This window comes from Erinaceus europaeus, chromosome 2 (assembly GCF_950295315.1).
Source record: "Erinaceus europaeus chromosome 2, mEriEur2.1, whole genome shotgun sequence".
NCBI lineage: Eukaryota > Metazoa > Chordata > Mammalia > Eulipotyphla > Erinaceidae > Erinaceus > Erinaceus europaeus.
Window position 1 is genome coordinate 109,003 of NC_080163.1, and position 15,311 is coordinate 124,313.

Genomic DNA, 15,311 nt, shown 5'->3' on the forward strand with positions numbered 1-15,311 from the left:
AGAGGAGAGGTGAGAGGAGAGGAGGTGAGAGGAGAGGAGGTGAGAGGAGAGGAGGTGAGAGGAGAGGAGGTGAGAGGAGAGGAGAGGAGAAAGGAGAGGAGAAAGGAGAGGAGGTGAGAGGAGAGGAGGTGAGAGGAGGTGAGAGGAGAGGAGAAAGGAGAGGAGGTGAGAGGAGAGGAGGTGAGAGGAGAGGAGGTGAGAGGAGAGGAGAAAGGAGAGGAGGTGAGAGGAGAGGAGGTGAGAGGAGAGGAGGTGAGAGGAGAGGAGAAAGGAGAGGAGGTGAGAGGAGAGGAGGTGAGAGGAGAGGAGGTGAGAGGAGAGGAGGTGAGAGGAGAGGAGGTGAGAGGAGAGGAGAAAGGAGAGGAGGTGAGAGGAGAGGAGGTGAGAGGAGAGGAGAAAGGAGAGGTGAGAGGAGAGGAGGTGAGAGGAGAGGAGGTGAGAGGAGAGGAGGTGAGAGGAGAGGAGGTGAGAGGAGAGGAGGTGAGAGGAGAGGAGAAAGGAGAGGAGGTGAGAGGAGAGGAGGAAGGAAAGGAAGGAAGGAAGGAAGGGAAGCAGCAGCTGAAGCCCTGGGTTCCAGGCCCCGGCCCGGCAGCGGGCTGCGTGCGTCTCCCTCCCGTCCTGCCTCTGTGCAGTGATAACTAACGCGGGCCAAGAAAAGTGCATGTTGGAAAGGCCCCGGCGCGGTGGGCAGAGCTCTGGCCTCCCTCGTGGGGTGCCGAGTGCGACCCCGGGCGTGGGCCACAGTGGTGTCTGCAGCTTCCTCCTGAGCGAATAAGTGAAACCTTAAACAAGCAAAAGCCGGAGTCGGGCGGCCGCGCTGCGGGCTAAGCGCGGGTGGCGCAAAGCGCAGGGACCGGCCTGAGGATCCCGGTTCGAGCCCCGGCTCCCCACCTGCAGGGGGGTCGCTTCACGGGCGGTGAAGCAGGTCTGCAGGCGTCTTTCTCTCTCTCCCCGTTTGCCCCTCCTCTCTCCATTTCTCTCTGTCCTGTCCAACAACGACATCAATAACTACAATGGTAAAACAACCAGGGCAACAAAAGGGAAAATATTTATTTTTTAAATATTTATTCTCTTATTGCCCTTGTTTTATTGTTGTAGTTATTATTGTTGTCGTCGTTGTTGGCTAGGACAGAGAGACATGGAGAGAGGAGGGGAAGACAGAGAGGGGGAGAGAAAGACAGACACCTGCAGACCTGCTTCACCGCCTGGGAAGCGACTCTCCTGCAGGTGGGGAGCCGGGGTTCGAACCTGGATCCTTATGCCGGTCCTTGTGCTTTGCACCACCTGCGCTTAACCTGCTGCGCTACAGCCCGACTCCCAAGGGAAAATATTTCTTAAAATAAAAGTTTTTTAAAAATTAGGAAAAAAAAATTAAGACTCAATAATAAACCAGTCCAGCCAGAGAGAAGACTGGCGAGTAGCGAGCCTGCACTGCCATGTGAGCACGCAAGCTGGCCCAGGCTGGCGGGGGTGGACCTCCAGGGCTGCCGTGGGCAGAGGCTGGGTGCTCGCAGCGGCTGTTCCCACAGGGTAGGGGTGGAGGGCGGGCACGAAGGACCGTAGGACACCCAGGGCACGACTACAGCAGCGGGAAGGAGGCCAAGGGTGGTCCGGGAGGTGGCGCAGTGGATAAAGCACTGGACTCTCAAGCACGAGGCCCCAAGTTCGATCCCCGGCAGCACCTCTCGGGTCTTATGAATACCTAAATAAAATCCAGAACGGGTAGGAGGCTTGAGGGGGGGCGGGATGAGGTAGCTCGGAGGTGAAGTCAGGAAGGCCATCCGGCAGGCTGCACACAGGGACCACACGGAGCCCCGTCCTCAGAGGCTGCGCGTCCGTGGCGTGGGCTGGGGCGGCTGCGATCAGCTTGGGCCCCTCGCCAAGGAGGACCAGCCCGGGGAAGGCGACGTCAGAGCGATGGCGTGCGGACCCCCGGGCAAGCAGGAGGCCCGTGCCTGGTCTGAACCAGCCTTCCCAGCCGCCTCCCTCCCCGACCGGCACGTGAGGGGTCGCAGGTGTGGCAGGTGCTGGCCCTGCGGTCACGGGGAAGGAAGCGGCTCTCCGCCACCGTTTACTGGGAACGAGTCAGCACCGCACTGGGTTGGGCTGAGCCATTTGAGCTGCCGGTGCCCCTTCCCCAGGCTCCACAGCAGGCACCTCCTGGCACAGCTGGCACGGGCAGCATCAACCCACCTGCGCTGCCTGTATCCCGGCCCGTGCCCCTCAGGCCTCCCAAGGGGCCCCTTTGAAGCAGCGACAGCGGCACACGTCTGCACCGTCCTAGGAGTCATTTTCTTTCTGCCTTTCTTCCTTCCTCTTCCTTGCCTCCTGGGTTACCCAGCGCAGAGCGGGCACAAATGATCCACCATCCACCACTCCTGGTGGCCACCCCCTTTCTTTTTTTCATTTTATTCGACAGGACACAGATAAATTGTGAGGAGGGGGAGACACAGCAGTAGAGAGAAAAACAGACACCTGCCGACCTGCTTCACTGCTTACGGAGCATCACCAGTGCAGCGGGGGAGCGAGGTTTCAAACCCAGGTCCTTGCACATGGCATTATGTGCCGTTAACTGGGTGCGTGACCACTGGCTCCTTCTTTATATTCATTTCCCCTGTTTTGGGTTCTAGTTATTGTTACTGATGTCGTTGTCGGATAGGACAGAAAAATATGGGGGGGCTCGTCGGGACGCGGGGCCCCTCTGCCGCGACCCACATCGGTGGTCATCACAGCGGCCGATGCGGCTCCAGACAGACTATGACCCACATAGTCCACAACTGCCACCTCTCCAGATTCAAAGGAGGTCTCGAAACTTGACATCAGGCTCAACCTGACGCTGTGGACTGGCTACGGAAGAAGGGCAAACGCTAGAAGACAGCGGCCGGGTGAAGAGGAGCCCGCGGCTTTTCCTCGCTGTCCCCGGGGCGTAGGTTGTGTCTGCAGGTTCCGCAGCCGGGAGGCAACAAGTGCCAAGTGCTCCCCAGCCCCTGGCTGCAGCCCCGCCGCCCGCCACGCACACTGGCGCCCGGAGACGCAGCCCGCACGCGCGGCAGCTTCAGCATCTGCCCTCCGGCTCCAGGACAGGAGAGCTCACGGCGGTGGCAGGAAAGAGATCTGAGGAGATCCCAGCCGCTCACATTAGAGCAGATCCAGGTGGTCTCTCCTGGCAACCAGCCCTTGCCCACACCTCCTGCGGCACAGAGGGGTTTCGGAATGCCAAGGGCTCGGGCATCGCAGTGCAGGCGGTGGGCACAGCTGCAGCCAGCTGGGAGCGGGTGACCCACGTCGGAGCTGTGGTAAAAGGCCTGGGGCCAGGGCGCTCGTCTGCCATCAAGGGGCTGAGCATGGAGGGCCTGAAGTGACGTCCACCACAGACAGCACCCCCGCCCCGGAAGGTTCTGCGGCTGTGAGGGCAGGGGGGCCGCACCAGCCTCAGGAGGGGTCAGGCCTCCCACCACATGGCCTCTGCTGGCACCTTCAGTGGCAATCCCTGTGCCCAGAAGAGAGGCCCTGTCACCCAGACATGGAGCAGCCACGGCCCACTCTGTCCATGGTGCTACCTCTGCCCTGAGAAATAGTGTCTGAAAAAAAGAAAGAAATGGAGAGAGGAGGGGAAGACAGAGAGGGGGAGAGAAAGACAGACACCTGCAGACCTGCTTCACCGCCTGTGAAGCGACTCCCCTGCAGGTGGGGAGCCGGGGGCTCGAACCCGGACCCTTAGGCCGGTCCCTGCGCTTTGTGCCACGTGCGTTTAACCCGCTGCCTGACTCCCCCATCTTTCTTTCTTACCAGCGCACTGTTGAGCTCTGGCTTGTGCTGCTGGTAGAACTGGACCTGGGATTCTAAGCAATAAGCAGGAGACTCTTCGCCTGATCATGATGCTCCTACAGCACCACACCCACATTTTAAAAAAGAAACTTTTATCAGAAAACCTGGACCCTATCATGGAAACCTTCTGCCCCTCGATGGAGGGCAGACACCCAGTGTGAGAATTCACAATGTCCTTCACGCCAAGTTCCCCCCACCGGAAAATGAACAGAAAGAAGCTCGTTTTCCCCTAAGGATGTGGCTACAGCAGGGAGGGCAGGTCCCGGGAAGACAGCACCCACGGCCAGCGGGTGGCGAGTCCTCCCTGGACTTTCTTTCCTCAGAGCTGTGCTCAGCTCTGCTTACTGTGCTGCTGGGAACTGAACCTAGAACCGCGGAGCCTCAGGCACGGACGTCCTGCCTGGGCATCAGGGCCAGCAACCTCGTGGACAGGACAGGTGGAGCTGAGGTTTGGTGTCCACCCTGCCTTCCTGACCCAGCTGCCCCAGCTCTCCCAGGTCAGGGAGTCGGGCCAGGCCAGGCCCCAGCTGGCCCCCACACACGGGGATGGTGGGACATCAGGCGCTGGGCTGGCTCAGCTGGGTCCGGCTCACAGCCTGTTCCCTCGTCTGAGAAGTGGGGACAGCGGTGGCAGCAGCCGCCTCACAGGCTGTTGGTAGGAACGCCGCAGCAGGCGGACATCCCGAGAAAGACCTGGCAGTGGGGGTGTGTGGCGTTCATCAAGCGCTGCCTCTCGCAGGCCAGCAGCAAACGACCTTGGTTGGCCCAGAAGCGCAGGCGGAGGCCCTGGTCGGCACCCACCCTAACCAGCTGAGGGCCAGCTCGCAGGAGGCCCCGCTCAGAAAAAGGGTCTGAGCCCAGGCGCACAGCCTCCTGCCAGGCCAGCGAGCAAGGCAGCGGCTCCCCGGCTGACTGCCGTCTCCAGCCTGGGCCGCGGGTGCAGGGCGGCAGGAGGACGGGCAGGGCCACGGCGCGGAGGCGCCGGGAGGCCTCAGTCCCTGCCTGGAGCCTGGTCGGGGCCCGGCCGGGCCTTGGCGAGGGCGCGGGGCCTGCGGGCCGGCCGCTCTCCGGAGTGGACCCGCTGGTGGTGGAACAGGGCCGGGCGCTCGCGGAAGGCGCGGCCGCACTGCGCGCAGGAGAAGGGCTTCTCGCCCGTGTGGACGCGGCGGTGGCTGAGCAGCGCGGCGCCCTTGGTGAAGGCCTTGCCGCAGTCGGCGCAGCGGAAGGGGCGCTCGCCCGTGTGCAGCAGCCGGTGCTGCGCCAGGTTGGAGCTGTGGCTGAAGGCGCGGCCGCACTGCGTGCAGGCGAAGGGGCGCTCGCCCGTGTGCACCCGCCGGTGCTTGAGCAGTGAGGACCCCTGGCTGAAGGCCGCCCCGCACAGCGCGCAGGAGAAGGGCCGCTCGCCCGTGTGCGTGCGCTCGTGCTGCGCCAGGTGCGCGCTGCGGCAGAAGCGGCGCCCGCATTGCCCGCAGGCGTAGGGCCGGCCGCCCGCGTGGATCTTGCGGTGCTGCGCCAGGTTGGAGCCGTGGCTGAAGGCCTTGCCGCAGTCGGCGCACCGGAAGGCCTTCTCGGCCGTGTGCGTGCGCTGGTGGCGGCCCAGCGACGAGCTGTGGCGGAAGGCCTGGCCGCAGGCGGGGCAGGCGTAGGGCGTCTCACCGCTGTGGATGCGCAGGTGCTGCGTCAGGTGTGACGTCTGGCTGAAGGCCTTGCCGCAGGCCGCGCAGGTGAAGGGCCGCTCGCCGCTGTGCGTGCGCAGGTGCTTGAGCAGGTCGGAGCTCTTGGCGAAGGCCTTTCCACAGGCGCGGCAGGCGGGCAGCCCGGCCCCGGCTCCAGGTGTGGCCCCGGCTCCAGGTGTGGCCCCGACTCTGACTCCAGGTGTGGCCCCGGCTCCAGGTGTGACTCTGGCTCCCAGCGTGGCTCCAGTCCAGGCTGCGGGGCCCAGCCCGCACTCACCTGCCAGGCGCTCCTGGGGCCTCTCTGCCTCCCTGGCGGCCTCCCTGCCACCCTGGCCCCGCGGCAACGGTTTCTGCTCCTGGTGGGTGACGCACACACCCGCGGGCCTCCTCTCCCGCGGACAGCGGCCGGGAAAGTCTGCTTCTCCGGGGATGTGGAGAGCACCAGGGACAAGCCAGGCGCCTGAGGACAGAGACCAGGAGGCAATGGCGGGCGGGGGCGGAGAGCTGGGCGCAGGGCGCAGGACCACAGCGGGACAGCAGGGGCTAAGGGACCCCGGCCAGAGCCCCCTCCCCACCCCAGGGGAAGCTTCCAGAGCAGAGAGGCCGGTCTGTGGGTGCCTGTCTCTCCCCGTCTCTCTCTCCCCTCACAATTTCTCAAATAAAATAGAAAAGGGTGGCGGGGCTGAGTGGTGGCACAACTAGCTAAGAATATACGCGTTGGGCGCAAGGACCAGCCCAAGGATCCCAGTTCAAGCCCCCGGCTCCCCACCTGCAGGAAAGTCACAGGTTTGCAGGTGTCTTTCTCTCCCCTCTCTGTCTTTCCCTCTCTCTGTCCTATCCAACAACGATGACATCAACAACAACAATAATAACCACAACAACAAGAGAAATAAAAAGATACGTACTGGGAGTCGGGCTGTAGCAGTGGATTAAGCGCAGGTGGCGCAAAGCACAAGGACCGGCATAAGGATCCCGGTTCGAGCCCCCGGCTCCCCACCTGCAGGGGAGTCGCTTCCCAGGCGGTGAAGCAGGTCTGCAGGTGTCTGTCTGTCTCTCCCCCTCTCTGTCTGCCCCTCCTCTCTCCATTTCTCTCTGTCCTAGCCAACAACGACGACAACAATAATAACTACAACAGTGATAAAACAATAAGGGCAATAAAAGGGAATAAACAAATAATTTTTTTTTAATCTTACAAAGAAAGAATACACACGTTACCAGGTTCAAGCCCCCAGCTCGAGGCTGCCTGGGCAAAGCTTCACAAACGGTGAAGCAGGGCTGCAGCTGTCTTTGGAGGCAGAAACAAAACCAAACCGGGCTGGGTGCACTCCTCCCACTCCTGTCTGCCTCTGGCCTGCTCCGGCTCTGGGTCAGCTTGTCAGCTGCCTGCCAAGCACAGTCAACATGAAAGGAGGACGGGGAGCACGGGCAGTGCCTGGAACAGGCTGGTGCCACGTGTCTGAGAAGCACTGCAGACAGGGCTGGGGAGCCCGCACAGTCACTCTGCAAAACACTCTCCTGGCTGAAGCTCTGGGATGCCAGGTTCAATCCCCAGCACCACCATCAGCCAGAGATCAGCAGGGCTCTGGTCTCTGTCTATCTATATACCTACATATAATAAAATATCAAGAAAGGGGAAAAAAACTTTGGCGTATCGCACCAAAGTGAAAGACTCTGGGGTGGGTGGGTGGGGAGAATACAGGTCCAAGAAGGACGACAGGGGCCCTAGTGAGGGTTGTCTTGTTATGTGGAAACCTGGGGAATGTCACGCATGTACAAACTGTTGTATTTACTGTCCAATGTAAAACATTCATCCCCAATAAAGAAATTTAAAAAAAAGGAAAAAAAAATTGGAATCAAACAAACAATCAAACAAACAATGCAAACCCAGCTGAACAGATGGAACGGCCCAGAGACAAGGCGGGTGACGTGAGGTGGAGGGGTCGAAGTCACGCAACCTCCACTCCCCTCTTCAGGGAGTCCGATTCACTATCTTTCTCTCTCCTTCTCTCTCTCTCCCTTCCCTCTCAACTTCTCTACTTCTCAAAATCAAATAGGGAAAAAAGGGTGGGGGGAATGTCTGCCAGAAGCAGTGGATTTGTGGTGCTGGTGTTCAGCCCCAGGGATAACCCTGGTGGCAATAAAAAAACATTAAAAAGTGACACCTCAGCTGAGGGTGCGCGTCCGAGCATCTCGCCACGGCACGCAGCACCCACTCTCTCAGGAGCAGTGGCCGCTGCAGCCTCCGGGAGGAGCTGATGGTGGCTGAGGGAGGGCAGCAGGGAGCCGGGTCAGGACAGGAGCGGCCTCCGAGGCCCGAGAGGGGCAGAGCGGCAGAGAGACAGACGCCCGACTGGCCAGAGCACAGCGTGAGTGCGCCTGGCGCCCGAGGTCTCCAGCAGCAGAGCTGAGCAGCGCTCTGGTGTTTAAAAACAAACAAACAAACAAACAAACACCTCTAGAAGATACTATAGGGGGTCGGGCGGCGGCGCAGTGGGTTAGGCGCAGGTGGCGCCAAGCACAAGGACCGGCGTCAGGATCCTGGTTCGAGCCCCCGGCTCCCCACCTGCAGGGGAGTCGCTTCCCAGGCGGTGCAGCAGGTCTGCAGGTGTCTGTCTGTCTCTCCCCCTCTCTGTCTTCCCCTCCTCTCTCCATCTCTCTCTGTCCTGTCCAACAACGACGACATCAATAACAACAACAGTAACTACAACAAAAGGGAAAATAAATAGATGTTTTCTTTTAAAGAAAAGCTGTTGTCAGTACGTGTGTCGGGCGGGCCGAGCTGTCCCCTACTCACCCGGGCCGGGTCCTGTCCGGGGCTCCCGCTCAGGCTGTCGTCCGCGTCACTCGGGCCGCAGGGCTCCTGCCCGCGCTCCAGCTGGATGAGCACCCGGGGCCGGGAGACGCACAGTCCTGCGAACGGGTAGGTGGGGCCGCCCTGGCTCGCTCACGACAGACCCGGGCGGGGTGGGATGGGAGGGCAGGCAGGGGAGGGGAGGGCAGGGCTGGGCTGGGCAGGGGACGGGAAGGTGAGGGGAGGGGAGGGGAGGGGAGGGGAGGGGAAGGGGAGGGGAGGGCAGGGCTGGGCAGGGGAGGACAGGCAGGGGAGGGCAGGGGAGGACAGGGGAGGGGAGGGCAGGCAGGGGAGGGGAAGGGAGGGGAGGGCAGGGGAGGGCAGGGGAGGGGAAGGAGGGGAGGGCAGGGGAGGGCAGGGCAGGCAGGGGAGGGGAAGGGAGGGGAGGGCAGGGCAGGGGAGGGCAGGGGGAGGACATGGGGAGGGGAGAGGAAGGGAGGGGAGGGCAGGGGAGGGGAAGGGAGGGGAAGGGAGGGGAGGGCAGGGGAGGGCAGGGGAGGGCAGGGGAGGGGAAGGGAGGGGAGGGGAAGGGAGGGCAGGGGAGGGGAAGGGAGGGGAGGGCAGGGCAGAGGAGGGCAGGGCGGGGGAGGGCGGGGGAGGGGAGGGCAGGGCTGGGCAAGGGAGGGCCGGCAGGGGAGGGGAAGGGAGGGGAGGGCAGGGGAGGGGAAGGGAGGGGAGGGTAGGGTAGGGGAGGGGAAGGGAGGGCAGGGCAGGGTAAGGGAGGGGAGGGGAAGGGAGGGGAGGGTAGGGGAGGGGAGGGCAGGGTAAGGGAGGGGAGGGGAAGGCAGGGCGGGGCCGCCACAGCCCCCCCCCCCCCCCCCCCCCCCCCCCGCTTACCCAGGGAGGCGGCCAGCGCGAAGTTGTCCAGCATCACCCGGCGGTACAGCGCCCGCTGCGCCGCGCCCAGGAGGCCCCACTCGTCGCGGCCGAAGTACACCGCCACGTCCTCGAAGCACAGGCCGCCCTGCCGCGCGCGGGCGGGAAGCGGCTGAGCGCACGGCCGCCTCCGCCAGGCAGGCTCCCTGACTGCTCCCCACACCCGGCTCCCGCGCCGCCCGCCCCTCACACCCGCGCTCCTCCACGCGCTCCCTCTGCTCTTGTCTCCTCTCCTCTCGGAAATGTTTCTATTATATTTATTGCCCTATAGTTGTTGTTGGAGTTATTGTTATTGACGTCGTTGTTGTTGGCTAGGACAGGGAGAGATGGAGAGAGGAGGGGCAGACAGAGAGGGGGAGAGACAGACAGACGCCGGCAGACCTGCTGCTCCGCCCGGAAGCGAAGCCCCTGCAGGTGCGGGACCGGGGCTCGAACCCGCGTCCTCGCGCTCTGCCCACGTGCTGAGCCCGCCCCGCCCGCGGCTGACGTCACTCCCGGACGGCCGGGGGCGCGGGGAGGGGACGGACGGACGGACGGAGGGACGCGCGGATGCCGCAGGGACTCCCGCGCAGTCCGGCCCGCTGTCTCCTCCCGGCCGACGGACACACAGACGGACAGACAGACCGGGCGGCGTGCCGCGAGCGCCCCGCGCACCCCACGCGCACCCGCACCCGCAGAGAACGCCGCCGCGGCCGGGGACTCACGCGCGCTCGCTCCGCCAGCGCCGCCGCCGCCGCCGCCGCCGCCGCCGCCATCCGGGACGCCCACAGCCCGCGTCGGGGGCCCGGCGCCGCGCCTGCCGCCCGGAACGGACGCGCCCCCCGCTCGCCGCCCCGTCTGCGGCCCAGCCCGCCCCGGCCGCCGGAAGTCCCGGCCCCCGCGAGCTCTGATTGGCCCGCCTGCGCGCGCAGCCCTCTGGGTAGTGTAGTTCGCACCCCCTTTCCTCGGGTGGGCGGGGCCCGCTGGTCGCCGCGGCAACAGGTCAGGGATGCTCGCGTGGCTGCGGGAAGCTGCGGGTGTCCGCGCTGCACCTGCAGCAGGTGGCGGCTGCTGAGCCCCAGGCGCGACCCGCCAAGGGACGGGGAAGCAGGGGACCCCGGTCAGGAGGAGAAATGGAGTGGCGGGGGGTGCGGAGACAGAGAGGGGGAGAGACAGACAAGACAGACGCCTGCAGACCTGCTGCACCGCCCGTGAAGCGACTCCCCTGCAGGCGGGGAGCCGGGGGCTCGAACCGGGATCCTGACGCCGATCCCTGCGCTCTGCGCCACCTGCACTGAACCCGCTGCGCCACCGCCCGGTTCCCGTATCATTATTTTTCATTTTTATTTATTGGCTCGAGACAGGCAGCAATTGCTAGGGAAGGGGAGAGGCAGAGAGACCCCTGCAGCCCCGCTTCACCCCTCGCAAAGCTTCCCCCTGCAGGTGGGGAGCCGGGGGCTCGAACCAGGATCCCTATGCCGGTCCCTGCGCTCTGTGCCATTGGCGCTTAACCCGCTGCGCTACCTCCCGACTCCCTATTTATTTTATTATTTTATTTATTTTATTATTTTTATTATTTATCAGGCTGTCCACTACAGGTCCCGGGAGGACCCTGCACAGCACCCTGTCTGAGGCGGCTGTCCACACGGGTCCCGGGAGGGCCCAGCACAGCACCCTGTCTGAGGCTGTCTGAGACAACAATAATAACTACAACAATAAAACAAGGGCAACAAAAGGGAATAAATAAATAAAATAAATATAAAAAATGTTTCAAATATTTATTCCCTTTTTGTTGCCCTTGCTTTTTTTTTAAAAAAAAAGAATTTATTTATTCATGAGAAAGATAGGAGAGAAAGAACCAGCCATTACTCTGATACATGTGCTGCCGGGATTGAACTCAGGAACTCAGGACCTCATGCTTAAGAGTCTTTGTCTTAGCCACTGCGCCACCTCCTGGACCACTGTTGTTTTTTTTATTGTAGTTATTATTGTTGTTGTCGTTGTTGGACAGGACAGAGAGACATGGAGAGAGGAGGGGAAGACAGAGAGGGGGAGAGAAAGACAGACACCTGCAGACCTGCTTCACCGCCTGGGAAGCGACTCCCCTGCAGGTGGGGAGCCGGGGGCTCGAACCGGGATCCTCACGCCGGTCCATGGTCCTTGCGCTTTGCGCCACCTGCGCCTAACCCGCTGCGCCACCGCCCGACTCCGGGAATGGCTCATTTTTATAGTGTGCTGCTCTGCCACTGCAGGACCCAGGCTCTAAGTGAGCCCCCACCAAACTAAAGGAAGCTTCATTGCTGTGATCTCCTTCACTCTTTGCCTGGCTTCCCCCTTGTTTATTAGTGTGAGAGGGATATTCGGACTAAAAAAATAATACACCGTTCAATCATAATACAAATCTGCCTCTATCTTTAAAAAAGTTTCCGGGGTCGGGCGGTAGCGCAGCGGGTTAAGCGCACGTGGCACAAAGCGCAGGGACCGGCGTGAGGATCCCGGTTCGAGCCCCCGGCTCCCCACCTGCAGGGGAGTCGCTTCCCAGGCGGTGAAGCAGGTCTGCAGGTGTCTGTCTGTCTCTCCCCCTCTCTGTCTTCCCCTCCTCTCTCCATTCCTCTCTGTCCAGTCCAACAACAACGACAATAATAACAGGAACAACAACAAGGGCAACAAAAATGGGAACATCGGCCTCCAGGAGCAACCTGCGCAGACCCGCAAAAACTACATTGACCGGCATGCCCCGGGAGAGGGCGGCAGCCGCAAGCCAATCACAGCGCAGAACAAGACCTCCTTCCGGTGGCGGGGTGGGGGCCGGGCGGGACTTCCTGGTTTGCCACTGGCAGGTCATCCCACCGCGCCCTTGGCAGTCGGGACCCGGGCCGGGGTGTCGCGCTCGGGCGGCCCCGGGTCCGAGCCTGATGGCGGCGGCGCGGGTGAGTGCCCGCCCCTCCCTTGCAGTGGGGGTCCGGGTCCCGGTCCTGCATCCCGGCCAGCGGTGCTGTGCTGGGTCCTCCCGGGACCTGGAGTGTGGACAGCCGCCTCAGACAGGGTGCTGTGCAGGGTCCTCCCGGGACCTGGAGTGTGGACAGCCGCCTCAGACAGGGTGCTGTGCAGGGTCCTCCCGGGACCCGTGTGGACAGCCGCCTCAGACAGGGTGCTGTGCTGGGTCCTCCCGGGACCTGTAGTGGACAGCCGCCTCAGACAGGGTGCTGTGCAGGGTCCTCCCGGGACCCGTGTGGACAGCCGCCTCAGACAGGGTGCTGTGCTGGGTCCTCCCGGGACCCGTGTGGACAGCCGCCTCAGACAGGGTGCTGTGCTGGGTCCTCCCGGGACCTGTAGTGGACAGCCGCCTCAGACAGGGTGCTGTGCTGGGTCCTCCCGGGACCTGTAGTGTGGACAGCCGCCTCAGACAGGGTGCTGTGCTGGGTCCTCCCGGGACCTGTAGTGTGGACAGCCGCCTCAGACAGGGTGCTGTGCTGGGTCCTCCCGGGACCTGGAGTGTGGACAGCCGCCTCAGACAGGGTGCTGTGCTGGGTCCTCCCGGGACCTGTAGTGGACAGCCGCCTCAGACAGGGTGCTGTGCAGGGTCCTCCCGGGACCTGGAGTGTGGACAGCCGCCTCATACAGGGTGCTGTGCTGGGTCCTCCCGGGACCCGTGTGGACAGCCGCCTCATACAGGGTGCTGTGCTGGGTCCTCCCGGGACCCGTGTGGACAGCCGCCTCATACAGGGTGCTGTGCTGGGTCCTCCCGGGACCCGTGTGGACAGCCGCCTCAGACAGGGTGCTGTGCTGGGTCCTCCCGGGGCCTGTAGTGGACAGCCGCCTCAGACAGGGTGCTGTGCAGGGTCCTCCCGGGACCTGGAGTGTGGACAGCCGCCTCATACAGGGTGCTGTGCTGGGTCCTCCCGGGACCCGTGTGGACAGCCGCCTCATACAGGGTGCTGTGCTGGGTCCTCCCGGGACCCGTGTGGACAGCCGCCTCATACAGGGTGCTGTGCTGGGTCCTCCCGGGACCCGTGTGGACAGCCGCCTCAGACAGGGTGCTGTGCTGGGTCCTCCCGGGGCCTGTAGTGGACAGCCGCCTCAGACAGGGTGCTGTGCTGGGTCCTCCCGGGACCTGGACTGTGGACAGCCGCCGCAGACACAGGCTGGGGTGTCTGGGCCAGTGGAGGGAGAGGTGACTGCAGGAGACTGGGGTCCATTGGAGGCCACCTGGCCGCATGTCCAGGTCGCCATGTGCAGGAACCCGGGTTCAAGTCCCCACTGCAGGGAAGCGAGAAGGGGTCTGCGGGTGTCCGTGTGTCTCCGCAGTCCCCGCCCCTGTCCGTGTCGCTCTGTCCTGTCAGAGGAAGAAGAAGGGAAAGGGAAAGGCGGGCTGAGGCCCAGCGAGGACTCTGCGCAGAGAGAGCAGGAGGGTGGCGGCACAGGAGCGTCCGGGCTCACGGGCTCCGCGCAGAGCGGGGCTGGAGAAGGCCGCGGTGCCCCTGGTAGAGGTGCCACGAGGGTCCCCGCCAGGTGTGCCCCCGTCTGCGAGTCGCCAGTCCGTCTGGCTGCTCTCCGGCCTCGGGGTTTCAGTCCGCATGGCGGCTTAGCTCCGTGGCGGCCGCCGAGCGGGTCCTGGGCCCGGGGTGGCAGGGCTGTGCTAGGGGAGGGGACCCCGCCGCTGAGGGGGCGCCTGAGGAAGGGCGGAGGGAGAGGGAAGGAGTCGCGGAGAAGCTGTGAAGGGAGGCCTGGAGGGCAAGCCGGCGAGGGGCTCTGGGCAGCGTGGGTGCCTGCGCGCCTCGCCACTCCGCACAGCCCTGGCACGGCGGGTGGGGGGCAGTGAGCTGGATCCCGGCACAGCAGAAGCAGAAGCAGAAGCAGAAGCGCGCACGTGCGGGGGTGTGAACAGGCTCCTGGGCTTAGAAGTCAGCCGTCCCCACGTGGCAGGGTTTCTGGGTGGCAGGGTGCAGCGGCACAGGGGAGGGCAGGTGCTGGGCAGGAGGGAGTGGCCCCACAGACCCCACCCGGAGAAGAGCGGACCCTTCCGCTGGCCCAGGCCCAGAGCACAAACGGTGTCTGTCTGTCCCCCTGCCCCACCATCTGAAGGAAGGCGGCAGAGGGCCGGCAGTGGCAGCAGGCACTGGAGCCATGGCGGTGGCCCGGGGGTTAGAGAGGTGGCATCCGCACCGTCGTGAGCCAAGGCCTGAGTGGACCATCTGTGCCGACGACCCTTGGCTTGTCTAACGCCCTTTGTTCCGGCTGACACGGCTGTCCCCATACTGGCAGGCCTGGGGGACCTTGGAGGACGTGGCCGTGTTCTTCTCCCAGGAGGAGTGGGAGCTCCTGGATGAGGCCCAGAGGCGCCTGTACCTGGAGGTGATGCTGGAGACCGTGGCGCTGGTGGCCGCCGTGGGTAAGGCCGTCGGGCTCCGAGCTCAGGGCGCTCTTCCTCGTCTGCCAGGGCAGCTCTTCCCCCCATGGACTGGCTGGCGTTTGTGCAGAGCTGGCTCACAGAACCGCCGGCTACTGAACCCTGGCACCTGTTTCTGAAGCTCTCGGGAAGGGCTCAGGGCCCGGACTCCCAGCCCGGCTGCCTGGGCCTGTCCAGTCAGGGCACCTCTGTGCCCAGGTTCTGTTCCCCACATACGCGATTATCTTGGTGACTCTGGAGCCTTGCGCACGCACAGCCCCACCACCCAGGGACAACTTCCACAGACAGAAGGAGACACAGCACCGCACAGGAGCTTCCCTCGGGCCTAGGACACTCCCACACAGGGCTGGGGCTCAAAGCCAGACCACGCACGGGCAGCGGGTTCTCGCCCTGGCCAGAGAGTCTCTCCAGCTCACGCGGCCAAACTCTTCTCTTTCTTCACTAATGGCCACCAGAGTTCCTGCTGGGGCTCAGTGCCTGAAAATAAATCCACCATCTCTGGTGGCCATCTTTCTTTTCTTCTCTTTTCCTTTCCTTCCTCCTCCTCCCCCGCCCCTTTCTATTTTTTTGATAGAGACAAAGAAATGGAGAGGGAAGGGGGAAATCCAGAGTGAGAGAGAGACATCAGTCGACTTGCTCCACTGCTTATGAAGCTTCCCCACTACAGGTGGGGACGGGAGGCTTGAACCCA

At 63.5% G+C, this 15,311-nt stretch overlaps 2 protein-coding genes across 3 annotated transcripts in view; one reads left to right on the top strand and one right to left on the bottom strand.

The window, feature by feature from the left end:
• Positions 1–3,901: 3,901 nt before the first annotated feature.
• LOC132533074 (zinc finger protein 324A-like) lies at positions 3,902–10,298 on the bottom strand. The gene is given in 5 exon segments (XM_060172704.1): positions 3,902–5,725; positions 5,728–5,964; positions 8,299–8,414; positions 9,193–9,319; positions 9,936–10,298. Coding segments are annotated over 5 exon segments (1,437 nt in total). The 5' UTR covers positions 9,987–10,298; the 3' UTR covers positions 3,902–4,819.
• Positions 10,299–11,910: 1,612 nt separating this feature from the next.
• Positions 11,911–15,311, top strand: part of LOC132533058 (zinc finger protein 883-like) — a 57,748-nt gene continuing 54,347 nt past the window's right edge. For both annotated transcript variants that reach the window (XR_009544949.1, XM_060172537.1), the window contains exons 1-2: positions 11,911–12,128; positions 14,476–14,602. Coding sequence is in view for 1 of the 2 variants with exons in the window: in XM_060172537.1 (XP_060028520.1) it covers positions 11,943–12,128; positions 14,476–14,602 (313 nt within the window). In the remaining variant the exon portion in view is untranslated. The remainder of the gene's footprint in view (positions 12,129–14,475; positions 14,603–15,311) is intronic.